The sequence below is a fragment of the Callionymus lyra genome, chromosome 9, assembly GCF_982586985.1.
Source record: "Callionymus lyra chromosome 9, fCalLyr1.hap1.1, whole genome shotgun sequence".
NCBI classification, from domain to species: Eukaryota; Metazoa; Chordata; class Actinopteri; order Syngnathiformes; family Callionymidae; genus Callionymus; species Callionymus lyra.
This window is the reverse complement of record NC_141826.1, coordinates 11,341,413-11,358,572: the sequence shown is the minus strand read 5'-3', so window position 1 is coordinate 11,358,572 and position 17,160 is coordinate 11,341,413. Positions and strand designations below refer to the sequence as shown.

At 39.3% G+C, this 17,160-nt stretch overlaps 1 protein-coding gene across 3 annotated transcripts in view; it reads left to right on the top strand.

Moving 5' to 3' along the window:
* unc5a (unc-5 netrin receptor A) overlaps positions 1–17,160 on the top strand; it is a 209,146-nt gene that overhangs the window by 167,880 nt on the left and 24,106 nt on the right. For 2 of the 3 annotated variants that reach the window (XM_087799792.1, XM_087799790.1), the window contains 5 exons: positions 283–513; positions 1,101–1,400; positions 8,096–8,183; positions 8,538–8,706; positions 12,464–12,697. In XM_087799792.1, coding sequence (XP_087655918.1) covers positions 283–513; positions 1,101–1,400; positions 8,096–8,183; positions 8,538–8,706; positions 12,464–12,697 — 1,022 coding nt within the window. The remainder of the gene's footprint in view (positions 1–282; positions 514–1,100; positions 1,401–8,095; positions 8,184–8,537; positions 8,707–12,463; positions 12,698–17,160) is intronic. The other variant, XM_087799791.1, reaches the window with a different exon arrangement.

Genomic DNA, 17,160 nt, shown 5'->3' with positions numbered 1-17,160 from the left:
GTACATTTTAAATTTCACAAATATGTTGATTCCTTGTGTGATTAAGTTTGACACCCCTGCGTTGAAAAATCTATATTTTTTCCTCTATTTTAAAATCACTCCGAGACTAAAATACAATTAAATTCAAATTAACCTAAAATAAATCAGTTAAATGACATTGTTGATTATCAATCAAATGAATTTGGAGAATTAAAAGGTTGTTACTTATAAATACATTCAGAAACCATTAAGGATATTGATTTAAGTTCCACTTGTGTTAAATGATCTAAACTTCTGTTTCAGTGGTGAGCGGCGCCGAAGACGTGGCGCTCTACGTGGGCATGGTGGCCGTCGCTCTGTGTCTCACTCTGCTGCTCATCATCGTGGTGCTGGTCTACCGACGCAAGAAAGAAGGCTTGGACGCCGACGTGGCCGACTCATCTATCCTCACCACTGGCTTCCAGCCCATGGGCATCAAGCCCAGCAAGCCAGGTGTGTGGGCACCGCGGCCACGCAGGCCCCCCACCCACAGCAGTAGGACACTGTTCTTTGTTAAACCCTCCCGTGTGGTCTGTCCGTCTGCCCCTATGAGCGCTCATCTGTGTGTACAGCCGACTCTCGGGGGGTTAAGGAGGTGGTTTGTTGTAAAGAAATTATGTGTGTATCAGGGCGGCTTTTCATTAGCTTGTCTGACACACACTACAGTGCCGCTGCCACCATAGTGTCAAAAGAAAGTGTCTGGAGGTCCGACAGCCAGTTATGAAAATTCAACTCTGTTGGATGAGATGGAACTGTGTTGTGGTGCCTGTGATTCACCGCGGAGGAAAAAAAAAAAAGGCTTTTATATATTCTGAGTGCTGAGCTCATTCTGTTTGGGACTGATTGTTTGGTTGCTAAAGAGACAGACAGAGCGAGTGCGAGGAGGAGAAGTGACTGGCTTTGGGCTGAATATGTGTTTGTGTATTGTCAAGAATGTGTTCGACGCCATATGTCTTTTTCCGGCGTTTTCGTCACTCGCCTGTGTGTTGTGACAGCTTTCAAACGTGTGAGGTTTCGTGAATGATGCATATTTGAACAGCCACTCATTGTTTTCTCTGTTTTGTTTCTTTTTATTCAACCAGAGAATTCTCATTTGCTCACCATCCAGCCAGATCTTACCACCACCACCACCAGCTACCAAGGCACGCTGCGCTCGCGGCACGACGGCACCGGGAAGTTCACGCTGACCAACGGGCCTTTGCTGGATCCACTTCCCAACGGCTCCCACACGCTTCACAACGGGAAGCTCAACCCCGACCCGTCCGACTTCATGACCAGACTGTCCACTCAAAGCTACTTTAAAACACTTCCTCGCGATGTTGCCAACTCGTCCTACGGAACTTTCAATTTCCTTGGCGGGAGACTGACCATACCCAACACAGGTAGATGCATTTCCTTTGTTAACATTATTTTAAAAATGGCCTAAAACATCAGTGAGAAGTTTGACTCCTCGCCGAAAGTTATGCGTCGTTGCCCGTCGAGTTTTAGCTTCAAAGATTTTTGAATGTATCATCTGAATTCAAACTATTCCCACTGTTGTGTACTGTGACTGTGCAAGTGAGTTCCAGCCACTGCCTAGTGATGACACTAAGGTTGTCGAAGTTTACAATTATTTTACGATTGCAGTTAAGGTTGGTAACCTTCGTGTAACCAATTACACACAGTTGTGCTATATAACCACTTGAGGGTTCTGTCTCCATTCAAACACCTATTAATCCCATTACAACAAAGCCCTTCCACTCGTTATCAGATAAACATTCTTTATTATTTTTCTTATAGACCAAATATATACTTAATTAAGGCCTTTAACTTATGTTTTACTTCTCAAACTGATTTAATGTAGTACATAGTGCTCAAAGATCCGTAAAGAATGTTGGTAAACTGTCACCTCAGCATTACTCCACAAAGGTCCATAGTATTTATCTGTGAGGCTCCACATTAACATGACTTGAGGAGTAATACCAAGAAGCCGCACTATATTTAGTTAGTAAACAGACGTTTAAACCCTGTATCAGTAAAAAAAAAAACACTTGAATAAATAAAAAAAAAATGATGTACTCGTCGTATCTTTGAACATTTGTTCGTGAGTCTCAAAACTTTATTGTCGTTTTGTGACCCTGGTCTAGGAAGGCGCTTTAGAAATAACCATTACTTACTTACTTATCTACAATAGTCTCACATCCTATGACCAAAACGAAAAGGCACGTCTTTATTGTTGAGAAATGAACGTGGAGGAGCAAGAGAGAAAAACGTATTGATTTTTTTGAACAGTTATGATTTGTTATCGGTGTAACCATTTACATGTGTAGAAGTTGACACCCCCACATGATACAGTGCCTTCATTTCTAAAGGTCACTAGATGGTACTGTACATTTTAAATCGATACCGGGTTTCATTGAATTAGTAGATTAGTGCTAACGTTTATAAAGCAGAAAGTGCCATCTAGTGGCCTTTCAAAAGGAAGACACTGTATCGTGATACCTCATCAGCTGTTTCATGAAGCCTCACCATATAAAATAAATATTTAAAAAAGATATTGAATCTGCTATCTTAAAACATGACTATTACAAATGGTGAGATCACAATTTAAAGCGTAACTATTCATGTTCCTTCTAAGAGGCTCTGGACTAAAGTCAGGCATCGGAAATCAAGTTCAACCGAACTATGTGTGATTTAGATTTGTTTGTCCTGTTTTTTTGTTTTTTTTTAACAAGGCAGCTGGTTTTACAATATGTAACTCAATAAATACAAACGTTTAAAATCATGTTTTGATGCAAAGCTACTGAGTGTAGATCTTTAGCTGGAAAAATGCCATCACTTTCTTCAACAGAAGAGAGTTCAATCATTTTCCAACATACTTTCTTTTGATGGAGGTTTGCCAGACAAAATCTAGTCGAGAGGAAACCACAGAGGATAAAATGATACATTCTTCAGAGCTTGTATTGATGTTGTTTTTTCTTCAGAAGGCAGTTGTAGATAATCAATATATTGGAGTAATTAAAATAATCTATTCTTAGTCGCCCTGTTTTTGTGCGACTTGGTTTGAAGGCAAAGAAGTTCCTTTGCAAACATTAAACATTTTTAACTGACTGTCTAATTCAACGTGTATTTTTATTCCTCCCAGTAAATTTTCCTATTTTGTTTATTTTGTTCGGCTGTTAGCCAGTGTCATGTTATAAATATTAATCAGGTTAAAACAGGATGAGAGGCATGAAGAGACGTGATGTTCTCCAGTATTCCAGCAATTATTATCTGGGGATTAGTTACTCCTAAAAAACATTCCATTAGTTTCAATCACTCTTTAATGATTCAAAGTTAACGCGCCACTGCTTTGCTTACATTTTGCAGCTGAGTTCATAAGAGTTCGACATGTTTTTTTTAACCACCTCAGATTAGTTTTTTCCCGCAGTTTTTGCAAGTTTTGATATTTGCTCAGATTAGTTGTGTTGATTTGGGATTTATGTTTCTTATCATTTTCGTCTGCCTATTGAACCAGAATTCTGAACAGAAATACACAAACGCCAACGCAGCTGACAAGTCAAACCAACATTAATGTCACAACAATATATAATCATTTAGATTTGGCCCATTTAAACTACATAATGCATGTTATAAAAGCTGATTTATAGTCCCATAATGCACTGCAAAAAATGTTTGTAAGTTGCGAAATTAGGTTAATAATGTTAAAATTAGTTAGATTAATTTGCCAAATGCATTAATGTATTTTACCAGCTCATTTGAATTACATCGAATTGTTTACCTTCGATTGTTGCACTGAAAATCAATTTATATTACAATAATGTTAAAGAAAAGTTAAATTAGAGCCCTTTTTTTAGTTAACCTACAAAGTGGAGTGTAAGAAATGCAAATTCAAAATAGCAAATAAATACAAAAAAATGTTTTACTTAATTATTTTGTTCTTTTCTCCTTTATTTGGTTTTGTGTATTTGTTTTCTATAATTTAACATACAGTATGCATTCATTTTCAAGCATTACATCTAGTGAGTATATTTAGAGATATACATTTTTTTTTTTTTGCCAAGATGATATTTCACTAAATGATCATGATTATTTACTAACCTTTTTAATATTATTGTTATTATTATTATTTTCTATCCATCTTTTTCTCGAGCCTACAATCACTACTCCGCAGACACTCAAGCCTAATGTCTGCTTCAATGACAGCCGGCTTGTCCAGTTCCCAAGTGTAATTTTACTGATCTAATTTCCTTCCCTCTTAGTCATTAACCACTACAAGTTATCCTATATTGTTTAACCATTACTTCGTCCTTCACCTCATCCATGTAACATCAGTAACTGTGACTTCACAGCTTGGGAAAAAAAAAAACATTTGGGGTTTTATCTCATCAAAAACCGAGAACCAAATACTCTTTTTCAACTCACCAGGATCAATTTATAACCCATTAACATCGTCAATTTACAGTTTCCAGATTGCATTTTACATTTTGACTTAACTTGGAAATGCTCTCGAATGCATTCAAAAGATATAAATAAGGTGATTTGAATATTGTGTGGGCCTCCCATCTGCTTCAAATGTAACATCTGCTTCTGAATGGAAAACATACACATTTAATCTTGCGTTCCCCTCCACAAAACAATGACAGACTAATTAAAGATACTTCAAGACAAAAGAGCTGTATGAAGTGCTTGTTACATTTTACAATGAAGACAAATCTCAGGAAGAAACAAACACTTTCAAGAATGTCTTCATGCTTCTACACATCCTCACGATATGTGGTGTCGACACAGAAATGAAAGATTTTTGATTCGTCATGCCCTCTATAGCTTGACTTCAGTTAGCATTTCCCTTTGATCTGGCGACACTGAGAGCTTGTTTTTTCCATTGACATTTTAGGTTTTATTATTCACTTACACATCAACAACAAATGCACCAGGGACATCATGTCCACATGCATTCATTCAGACAGGCCGAGAGAGAAAATCAATTCATCCATAGAGAAAGAAAAACATCTTTTCTATCATAAATGAATAAATTATCACACAAGAGCAGCTCAGTGTGTGTGAAGTCATTACATTTGTTTGTCTCTTGGTTAGTCACCGTGAAGTCTCCCGATTTAAAAAGAAACGGTTTCTGCTCTTGTATTCTTCTCGGCCACATGTAAGGCTGACATCCGCAGTCATAGCCAGGATCATATCTCGGTCACATGCTTCCCTGACACGTCACAAACAATTCCTTTCTTCCGAGGCTGTGAAAAGAAGGGACGTTTTTAGACTGAGCGGACAAACGCTGCAGTCACGATGTTCCCCCTTATCCTTCGCCTCTGTGTAAATGCTGTTTTGTTAGAGGAAATCTAACATTGTAGCATCCACTACAACAGTCACAACAGCTCCCAGAAGCGACACGCGTCAATTTGTCAGCTTTATGTACTAACTCATTCAACTATGAACTCTTTTACGCTCGTGCGAGAAGCCACTCCGAGGAATAGGAAAGTGATTTTATCTCAAAGGATTCAATGTTCGAGCAAGTAAAATGCACAAGTAAAATGCACCTTTATTGTGGTGGAAGAAAAGCAGGGCAGTGGCTGCTGTACATCATGTCCATGCATATATAACTCTTACAGTGATTTACAAGAATAGACCAGAGGCCAGTTCTGGCCTTTTAAAGGATCTTAGCGAGGCTGTAATTTATGTTGAAGATACGTCGCTTGTCAAGCCGCTTCTTCGCTTAATATCTTTATTTTATTTATCGTACTCATCATCAGATATAGTTGAAAATAATCTATGTATTTTGAACTTTGTTTCTTGTTATACATTTTTTATTTTGAATGACGATATCAAATATTGTATGCCTTCAGATAAATATTTTTCCACAACGATGTGTAAAGATTCTACAGTTTTTGATTTTTCTTTATCGATTTTTTCTAATCGGAAAAGCACTCGTAATGACAGTTTGACTTTATCAAAAGCAAAATAACATTTAAAAAGAAACAACAACAATTTGAATGATTCAATAGTCAATTTGTATTATATTTTTAGTATATTTTTTAATGTATTGTTCCTCATGCATGTAATGCCAATATTTAATGTTACTTTACCGTTACTTATTTTTATTATTATTATTATTATTGATCATTTCAGTATGTATTTTCCCCTTAAACTGTTTCACTTGGCGTCAGTAACTAACTTTGCTCTGCTCTTAGTGAATAGAATAACAATAAAAATCCTTGAAACTTGTTGGTTAATGCCAGAAAGGAAAGTACTCAGAGTGTGGATTCTAACTTAAAGCGCGTCCTAAACTTTATTTCACCAGTGACTTCAGTGTGAAATTTAAAGCCTTTTCATACTTGTCTAGCCATCCTTAGTCTTGAAGATGAAGCTTCTTGACACCTCATGTTAAGAGCCCACTAAATTGCAGCATCCTTCATCAGCACTTTAGTATCTTAAAAAAATTAATTAAGAATTAAAAAACTTCCTAGAAGAGCGTCAAACAATGAGAAAATGAGTGGGACAATTTTAAAACAAAAAAAATGAATAAGTCAGTCGACTATATTAAGCATAAACAGCTTGTGATGTTCTAATGAAGCTTCATGAAGCAGTGTCATTATTTTCAGAGTCCACTTGATGGCGGTATCTGCACTATTTTCCTTGGTTTTGAACAACTGTTCTAATAAACATCACACCATTTTTAAACTGATGGCGCCACCTACTGACCTCTAAACATCATAACACTGCTTCATGAAGCTTCACCACCAATCACAATAAACAGCTAAACAAAGCAAAAGACATTTCCTTTAAAATATCAGTTCAATGCATCTTAGAAATATATGTTCAACAGCCTAAAAAATACTTCAAATCTTCCAGGATCTGGATATTATTCCCATGTCTTCCATGACCCATTATCAACATTTTGGCAAAATTATATTGAAATTGTAACTTTTTGGTGTTTATTTAAACAAATGGACTTTTAGAAAACCTCCCTAGTCATTGTAGGTGTTGAAATATTTCTGCTCATCATATAACATCAAGAAAAAGAGCAAAAACTCTGTACTTAAATGTATCAAAGGCCTTACAAAATTGAAAATGCATTTTTAAAAGATCCTATCCTGGCCTTCAAATCATTGTTAATCATCATCAACCAACTACTACAGTACTAAAGGAATCGCAGTATACTTTTATTTCTTTCCTTACTTCTCTCCCTCGTTTTATGCATGAAAGACCACAAATCCATACGGACCTCACACTGATTTCTTCACTGGAGCAAGTGGAGCATCAGCTCAGCCACATGTTCGCTAAAATATACATATATGTATCGAGCGCCAGGAATTAGGAATGAAGTGCCTTGTCTTTCATCGGGGATGCTCAGCAGGAATCCGATGGAAAAGTGTGTAGCCGAGATCAAGGCCTAATCTCGAGTGGGAGCATTTGTGTGTCTTGGGGTTTGTTCACATGTGTGGAACGCCGTGATTGATCTGTTTCTCTTGACCTCGGACTTGTTGGACGGCCTTCTATTTTGGACGGGTTGAGCTGACATGAAAGACCAGCCAGACTCAAACGTCTCAGCTCTGACTTCAGGGTCGCGGAAAGCAAAAACGTCGAGGTGGTTGAGACTTTCTTTTGTTGTCGTAAACAGACAGTGACGATCCTGTCATCACGTCTCAGTGTGCTGTGTTTTTCAATTAGACTCTTAAGTGGTTGATTTTGGCAGCAGAATCGCAGCACAAATGCCACCACACTCTAACTACCACGCTCGCTGTGCCTATTCTCCAAGGTGCCTTCTAGCGCTCTCCTGGGGAAGCCTCGGCTCCGTCGCCGGTTCCATGCTCTCAATTATCTACTTTATGGCAGACGGAGAACATTTTAACTGTGATGCAGCGTGCGCTTTTGTCTGGGCTAATTGTAGACCACTGGGACGTGTGCCACCACGTCTGCCGGCGCTCAGATTTCGCAAACCACCGTGGCTTGATGCGAGATGATTTTGACCTTCGCGTATTTCTTTTTCTACCTTTTTTATGGAGTCACTTTTGTGACGGAGCAAATTAGCTTGTCTTTCCCTTTCTCTCACTGCTGTTTTTTTTTCTTCCATTCTTTTCATTAGGAATCAGCATGCTCATCCCTCCAGAGGCCATCCCCAGAGGAAAGATCTATGAAATTTATCTCACTGTTCAGCGAAAAGAAGACTTAAGGTAGGTCTCCTCGGCACACACTGATAGGCTTCCCTGGAAGACGCCTTGATGTTCCATTAGATGCACTTGTAGGGCGATGTGAATAGATAACGGAGCTGTTTTCACCCTTAAATAAATTGTCTCTGTTTATCTGCGTGCCGCCTCCAAACGAATCTCCACTTGTCAGCCATTGTATTTTCCCTCCGCTTGCCCAACAGACCTTTATTATTTTCAGTTACAGCAGCTAAATAATTCAGAGGTGGTGGTGTCATATCCTTCTTATCAAACAGCAGTAAATCCCCGCTCATATCCTCCACGAGTAAAAGCACTTTATTATGAATCTCTCTCTCCCTCTCTTTTCTCGCTCCGGTTTAGGTTACCGCTGGCCGGCTGCCAGACCCTGCTCAGCCCCGTCGTAAGTTGCGGCCCTCCAGGGGTGGTCCTGAGCCGGCCAGTTATCCTCAGCATGGACCAATGCTCTGACGCATGCCTCGATAACTGGGCCATCCGCCTCAAGAAGCAGAGCTACGAGGGCGCCTGGGAGGTGAGACGCCGCCGTTACTCCAGAGTAAATCCTTAATAGAAAGACCGAGTGTCCGTCCAGTGGATTTGTGGAATTCTCAATGAACTCTTTGAGAAAGACCTATTTTGCCAGTAAGAAGAGAGCTTTCCTTCAGCGACCCGATACTGGGGAGTATCTAAATAACACAGGGTAGAATTGTAGTGGACTTCTAGTGCACGGTCCGTGCACGGCTTTTATCTGATGTCGCCCTTTAACTCACCAGGATTAACTAATGGGTTTAACTTTCCGTAAATAATTTTACTGCCCTTTAACTCTAAGGTGATATTGTATTCCTAAACAAAACGTATCTTGTCTTTTATCCTTTTGTTTTACTGTACCGTAATGTGCCGTTTTTTTTAAGGCATCATCAAATGCATCATTGAACGTCTGGAAGGTGCTATATATACACAATTATTATTAATAGTATTTGTTTTACAAGAAGAACAACCAAACTCACTTCATGGAAAATGTTTTAAAGGGATATATTAGTACAATATTGCCACCTTGGATCTCATATTGTAAGATGGAAAATGCTACAAACATATTTATTATTTATATAAATGTTAAAAATAACCCTGGATAAAATATTCACGGGCAGAACTGCTGAAATACAACAGTACTGATTATTCATTTCAAATATTGTTCTGTGAGTATTTAAACCATCGGCTCAACCTGTAAATTGAACATATGTTTTTTATATTACAACCAAGGTAATGGGTAATTTATTCAAACTAAAACTAAAACTATGATAAAAGTAACCTTGCGTTCACTCAATACTAAGGGTGAATAAAATACTTAACTTATAAGAATACTCTTTTTGCTCCCCAATTACTCATCTACACAATTAAAATATTTCCCATTAAATGTAAGGTAAAACATTTTACAAACCAGATATTTAAACACTATAACATTAGCATAATCAATTATGTTAATACTTAAAAAGCTATTGAGTTTTTTGTTTTTTTTCTATTTGTGTTGTGAACTTATAGTATCTGTAAAAGGAAACAATTCGTTCTATCGTGTAAAAATATTTACCTTCTGAGTAAAAAACTTGATTAGTAAAGCAAGCTTTTATGATATGATATACATATAAGTCTTGTTGTTTTTTTTCCCACAGTTATACATTCACACTCATCTGTATTTATAAAATTCACTTATTTGATCTTCTTGTTAATATTTCTATACTTGTGTTTTCACCATGAGAGTTTCCTTCTAAGTATTTCAGTAAATGTTTCTTGTCACGTTCTCCTTTCATCGTTTTTGTTACACGTTCAATAAATGTGGTCTGCTCTGAAATGATCCGGGGGAAATTGGGAAGGTTGGATGGACTCGGAGTGTTAGTGGCTCTTCTTTCATGTTCAATATTGTGCATAAATTATTCAGCGTCCCCGTGTGTGGCGGCGACGGGGTGTCAGTGGGATAGATTGGCTTGTCTAAGGCAGAGGTTAGACCAACGCTTTTAATCATCCAGCGGACCAAATATAGCCCCGCGGCTCTGACTCCTTGGTCGGAGGAAAAAAGTGCCAGGTGGACAAAAAAAGAAATGTCGCTGTTGTAAAGTGAAACGAAAGCCTGGTCCCCTTTTTAAACTCCAAGACCGATGGTTTGAGGGAAAACGAGGAGAATTCAAACGAATGAGCGACAAAAGGAAATGAATGAATCGTTGTGCGAGAACTCTGTAATGGAGCTTCGCTGCTTTACCTCCGAGAATTATTAAGACGGTTCAAAAGTGAGACTGCATTGTGTGGTTTTATAGCCGATGAGTCATGTCAATACTAATTCCATTGATGTCGATGGTGTCGGGTTCCATCGATTTCCGAAGGCGCTCGCCGGGGCGTTTGGTGAGCGTAATGCTCTTCTCCGCTTGATTGGCTAATGGGAAGAGTCGGTCAAGTGGGATGATGGAATTTTAGAGAAAATGTTGTCACCTTGGGTCCAGTTTGTCCCCGTCGAATTAGCCCACGGAGCAGCGGAATTATCTCGTACAATGAGGTCGTTATGTGAGAGGAGGGTTATTTTTGCGAGGCTGTCATCTTCACTCTCGATAAACCATTTATCTCGTTGACAAATGTACGTGCCATTTAATTCCCTGCTGCCTTGAAGCCTTTCGAACAGCCAGCATTTGTATTATTGGATGGATTAATTGGCAGCTTGTTTCCACTATTCTTAACAAATATCCAGGGGCTTAACTCGGTGAATTCCAATAATCCGATATTTGCTTCACCTCCACGCTCTTTTCTTTTTAAGTGTCTGTCCCTGCCAGGAATCTATTCGAGTCCCCTTTCATGTCGATTGAGCACCTCATTCATGCATTATTAAGTAAATTGATGCTTTTCTGTCGGATGTTACTTTTCTGATTCCACTACATATACACATTTGTGTAGCGTCATCATGGAATAAGAAAGAAAGAAAGCTTACTAGTGCATTTTACCTTGAGTTATAAGACGAGAAGATCCAATAGCAGAAATAAATCATATAAAAATAGATCCAAAGAAGTTTCAATACACAGTATATATATTATATATTTTTCCCCATTTTGAATAGAAGTTTTGAACTGTATAATTCTCGAGTTATTATTTTAATGGTGATCTTCCCACCTGGTCAACCAAGTGACCACCAATTTTTTTAGGGCAGTGGGTTTGAGACAGGGTTTGCATTAATTTCCATTTTAGCCAAAATAAAAATAGGATTGTTTAACTGGAAATCAGCACAATTAGAGGGATTTTTGTCTTTTCTAAATTAATATCTACTGTTGCTACATTGCTGGAGTCTTCAGGACAATGCAGTTGCACCTTTTTAACAATCTCCGAGTTTCTGCCATTATAAAGTGAAAGGGAACGTTTGTTTGTTTGTTTTTTTAGGGGGGAAATGTAATTTTATATAATGTGTATTTTTTGTTCTCAAGTTTCCAATAGGACCTGACCTCTGTGTCAACGTAGCTGTTTGCATCATTACCAAGTAGCGAACTAGTAAGCAGAGAATGGAAAGGTTTCTGGCAGGAAAGAGAACAAAACCGCAGACAAACATCCCAGCCAGGGATGATTCTGATGCTAAAAGAGCTAAGATCTCAAGTCCATCTTTATTATTTCCAGGGGCAACCAATTTCCAACCCTAACTTTCCCTTCAAATGTTGAGTCTTCCTCTCCAAGTTACAGTTTGAAGTTATTACTTTATAAAATTCTCCCCCGTCTGAAATCTCGGCGAACAAGAGGTTACGAGAGAGGAGTTTTTACACATTTTAAAAATACCTACAAATTTAAAAACTCTATAAGGCCAAGACAACAGAAGACAAACACAGAAGACTATAAAAAAGCCTGCACAAATAAAAAGGTAGTAATTAAATAAACAACTACAATTTGAGGTTTCTTTATATATTTTGAAGCCTTTGCTGTATTTTGCAATGGAGTTTCTGGCCATAGGCTAAAGGTGAATGGGGGGGCTGAAATTTAGGGAACCCCTGATTTAATCAACAGTTCAGATCGTTCTGAAATTGGGAAACGGTTTATAAAACGGATACAATGATAAAATGAAATCAAGGCCTATTTCCTTTTTTATTGTGGTCTGAGTGGAATCGGACAGCTAGCGTGGAAACACTGAGCCAGACTGTTTTCCCTAACAACCTTTCATAAAAACAAACACCCACATGGATGCATCAGGTATTCAGGCAAACACATTACCTTTCCCTCCTACATAAATTGGTTGTCTGACCTTTTGTTCATGCTTGTTGTTTCTTCCCAAGGATGTCCTGCTGATGGGGGAGGAGCTGGTGTCAGAGCCCTATTACTGCCAGCTCGAGGCTGAGACGTGCCAGCTGTTCGCCGAACAACTGGGCACCTTTGCCTTGGTGGGCGAGTCTCTGCACATGGGTGCCGCCAAGCGCCTCAGGCTGGTGCTCTTCTCCGACGCGTACTGCTCCACGCTGGAGTACAACATCCGAGTGTACTGCATGGACGACACCCAGGACGTCTTCAAGGTAAATTGTGACAAATGCTGCTCTCTCGTCCCAGAGTCATTTTCCTGCAAGCCCGAGCTATTTGCGCCCGATTGCGGCGTCTTGACGCATCAGAAGGTGAGCGGGGAATGGTCGCGGGTAAATTGAACAATATCAGGAGTCTGATTACACCATGTGTAGTTCAGAGGTGCGAGAGGTTGTTTTCCTTCCCCCAGGTTTATGGAAACAATGCATCCTTCCAATTACTGTTTGTGTGTTTGTGTCCGAGCCAGCCAAGACATTTCATTCCATTCTTGCCAGCGGTCGTTCTGCGTGACTGCTAGGGGGTGGAGGGGGGGGCCAAGAAGTTTCCCATCGCTTTGTTCAACACCATATTTTGCTTCTCATTCTTGCTCCCTGCACAGACAGACTATAATCAGGCACTAATGCCTTCCTCCTCCCCCAGGGGGAAGCCTTTGAGTAGCCTGTTAAGATTTCATTTGCATGGTTAATTAGTAAATTAAAAGGAAAGTCTGTCCCAGTCTTTTCCCAGCAACCTCGGCGCCCCCTCCCTGTCTTTTTCTTTTTTTTTTCATTCCTCCTCGACGCTGATGCTCTTGGTTCTGACACCACCCGCAGCCACAAGTACCACTTCCCACTCAAGTCCACTTTCACTGGCTGTTGTGGCTGACCTCTTCGCGCGGAGGTTTACCATCAGCACCATCATTTAAGCCAAGGTGTGACATAAATGGTCGCCGCATTCTCGTGCTCCGGAACCACCAGATGAGGTGGGAAACGATGCGAAGGCGGAAGAAAATCACTGAATCCTGATGTGAAAATCAATCTTTGTACTTTTTGTTCTTTTTTTTCCCTTGTGTTTTAAGCAGTACTATACAATCCAGGACCGAGGATGTAAAATTGATACTACTCTTCATGATTTATTCATTTTTCTTTTCAAACATTAGTCATTTAACATTGGAAAATACAACTCCTTCCTCTTTACTATTCACTTTGCAGAGCAGAGGTGTTGGTTTGTGATGGAGCTGTCTTCATAGCCTCTTATATAATTATGGTGCAGACATTCAACAACAATTATTTATTAGAGAATACTCTGAACTAGGGTTGTGTATTGGCATGAATCTCGTGATACGATAGGTATCACCAAACAGGGGCGACAATGTGATATATCGCATCACTCTTCTTCTCTGAAACCAAAATGTGTCAAAACATCCACATTAAAAGCTGTTGGAGTCGGCTGTATCCTCTCGTCCTCAGTCATTGGCAGGGTATTGCGAAATTTCATAGTTCCTCTAGCTGCGGCGAGCATAATGACTGCTGCCATCTAGCGGAAAAATCAAGTTCGATACAGTGTTGTTGAATGGATCATGGAAAACAGTTGTGATATTTAAGTATATAAATATTTTTGTTTTTTATTATCTACAAAGACGGCTAGACAAGCACTGAGATTGTACACACCTCTGCCAAGGGCCAATGAAGAATTACCTAAAAAAAAAAAATTAAATTCCCAGTTGTTTTTTAAAGTCAAGTTTTCTAACAAGGCGACCGATGGAGTAAGAGGGTTGCGGGTTCGCTTCCAGCTTAAGGCAACCTACAGCCTTTTATGTTTCAAGTGTGTATGATCTTCCTCTGTTTGCATTGTACTCCGCCACCCATCTGCCAAAGTTGATGAATACTTTTTGTTTTACCGCCATCATGTCGCGCCACATGTTCTCTCGACTAAAAGGTTTATCCATCAGGTACTGTTGGGGAAATGGAGTCACATGAAGCCAATCGTTGTTCTTTTCAAAGCTATTCAATAGCGGCATATTTCAGTTCCAGCCGTTTTGCTCTAGACGGATATTGTCGAGAGAATAATAAGACATATTTTTTTCCATCTGGTTTGGAAAGATACACAAAATATATTTTTGCGTGACTTTGATATTTAGAGCTGGATCAAGTGGTTATTTAGGAGCATTTCTATTCACACGACAAAGCAGGAAACCACTATTATGTCTCCATCCATCACCCAGAAGCCCTTCGATAAGGCTCTTAGCCACAAAGAAAATGGCTTCTCTTCGGCGTCTTCGCAGAATTGTATCCTCTATTTTAATATTTAATCAGCAACCATTGAGTATTTTGCATTCCATCGGCTTCTGCACAGTGAGACGAACTCCTTACTTTTGTTTACCGATGAAGAAAATAAAAGTACATTTAAAATCGTGAAGATGATAATGAAAATTAAGTTAAATGATCTATTTACCTGAGGAAATTAGTTGCTCGCCCCCCCTGCCAGGACAAGGAAAAATAATTGTCAACTTGTATTTATCCCGCTGGATTTGAAGGAGCTTTGTTTACTTCCTGTCAAGGCTGTTTCAATGTTTACTGACGGTTGGGTGACCCACCGGTGTTTCTGCTGCAGCCTGACTGCTAGAATGACCTTGCGTGTCCTGTGATGGATACAAGGCGGCGGCTGCTGCTGCACAAAAAAAAAAGAAAAACTTTCTCTCCCCTTCCGGGCGTGCTCTCGTCGTTGCTCCTCTCTTAGGCAGTGAAAGAGGGGACATCTGAGCTTGTTGACTCCAGCACTCGCTCGCGCTGCAGCTCCCATGACGCCTTTGAGTGCATTAGCCGCACCACTCTCACACAACCTGGTGCTTGTGGTGAGCCACCGCGCCTCTCCGGGGTGTTGTCGTATTTTAGCGAGTGATTTAAAGTGTGGCCCATACTGTTTTGGGTAATCTTGACTTCACACTGCTCTCGTCGCTATTAAGGAAGAAGCAGCTCATTTAACAAGTGCGTTAGCCACTTTGAGTGGAGATTAAACCTCCCTGCAGAGGTTCGACCTAATCACTAATAACCATCTTTAAGAAGCAGGAAAAAAATAAATCACCATTTATAAAAGAACTTCACTATGGCAGCCAGTGGGAGAACAGGGATGGATGCGTGGTTGGGGGTTCAATGAAGTGTTGTTTTTTTTTCTTGAAAGGCTATTTTTTAAACATTAAGCAAAATGAATTTCTCACAACAATGGAAACACATTAATTTCTATCATAACAGGGTTTCGGCAGATCCTTAAAAAGTCTTAATAGTTGTTAAATTAATAAATCTAAAAAAAACATTTTTGTCTATTTTAAACGTTTGTTTTATTGTTAATTTTTGTCTAAAAAAAAGTCTTGAATTTAACATGCCTGAAGCTGTAGAATCCCTGCATAAGCTTAGAAGATCCAAGTCATTTCATTCCAATCACGAGCTGTCAGTCTGAGCTGTCATCATGTCCAAGTTGATTCTCCTCCATCCAGGTCATGGTTAGTCTGAAGGTTCCAAACCGAGGGAACTGGATAGTGTAGAGCTCAGTTGTCAAACTCAATCACGCCAGGGGCCAAAATCCTTTAGCCGTCTAATTTGTGAGCCAAAATAGATACATTAACCAGGAAGTATGAGTCTGATTATGATATTGTCTTTCGCAAAAATCGCAGCTCAACTGTCTTGTTCCATCCCCTGAAACAACAACACCCCCACACACTCTTGGAGAGTGTGTTGCTATAAGGGAGAGGGCGGAAAGTTCTACGTCATCCCTGGTAAAGCCCAAGCAAAGTTTTAGTGCTGATTCATTCCGCAGGCGTACACTCTATCAATCAATGTCAACAAGGCAAGATATTACTGACGCTATCACGTGTTACATTGCTAAAGACTAGACTACTGAAGGACAGTTGTGTTATGAAGATACTGTATCAGGATATGGAGTCGTAATTCTGTAAACCAAGCCAACGTTTCATTGAAACAATAGATTAGGGGAAAGACATTGTATCGTTATACAGAAAGTCTCTCTATCCGGATACAGTGTCTAGTCTACAAAGCTGATTTCATGAGACCTCATCAAAAAATACTAAATACCTCCTGCGTAAACAATCACAAAAGCAAGTTTTCAGAAAATTGTTTTAACCTGTGGTCCCCGACCTGTAAACTAGTTAAAATGAGTGAAACACAACGTCTATAGTATAGACTCTATACTATTTATTTTAGCTGTTTTTATTTGGAGGTCGTTCCGTGAATATAACGCTGACATAAAACCGGTCTGTGGTCCAAAAAAACGTTGCCGAGCCCAAGTTTTAAATGATTGTACTTTTTTTTCCATGTCTGAACAAGAAGGAGCTCTCTCAACTGCAACTAATACAAAACTCTGCAGCGAGAATTCTGAATCGCTCTAGTAGAAGAACTCACATTTCCCCAATCTTTAAAACTCTTCACTGGCTGCCAGTTTCTTTCAGGATCAATTTTAAAATTCAACAGTTCCAACAAAACGCTTTATGTTTCTGATAACACGCCCCAATATTTGAGCTATTTCAATATTGCTGCATCCCTTCGAAATACTTTTTGCAAATCTTGACATTTCATAGTCGGTTGAATCTTTTTTGGGTGCTATTTTGTAAATTGTTCATAAAACACAGCAGAAAACTGACCAGAAACAGTTTCCTTTAACTGAGAAAAATCTCTAAACTTAGAAA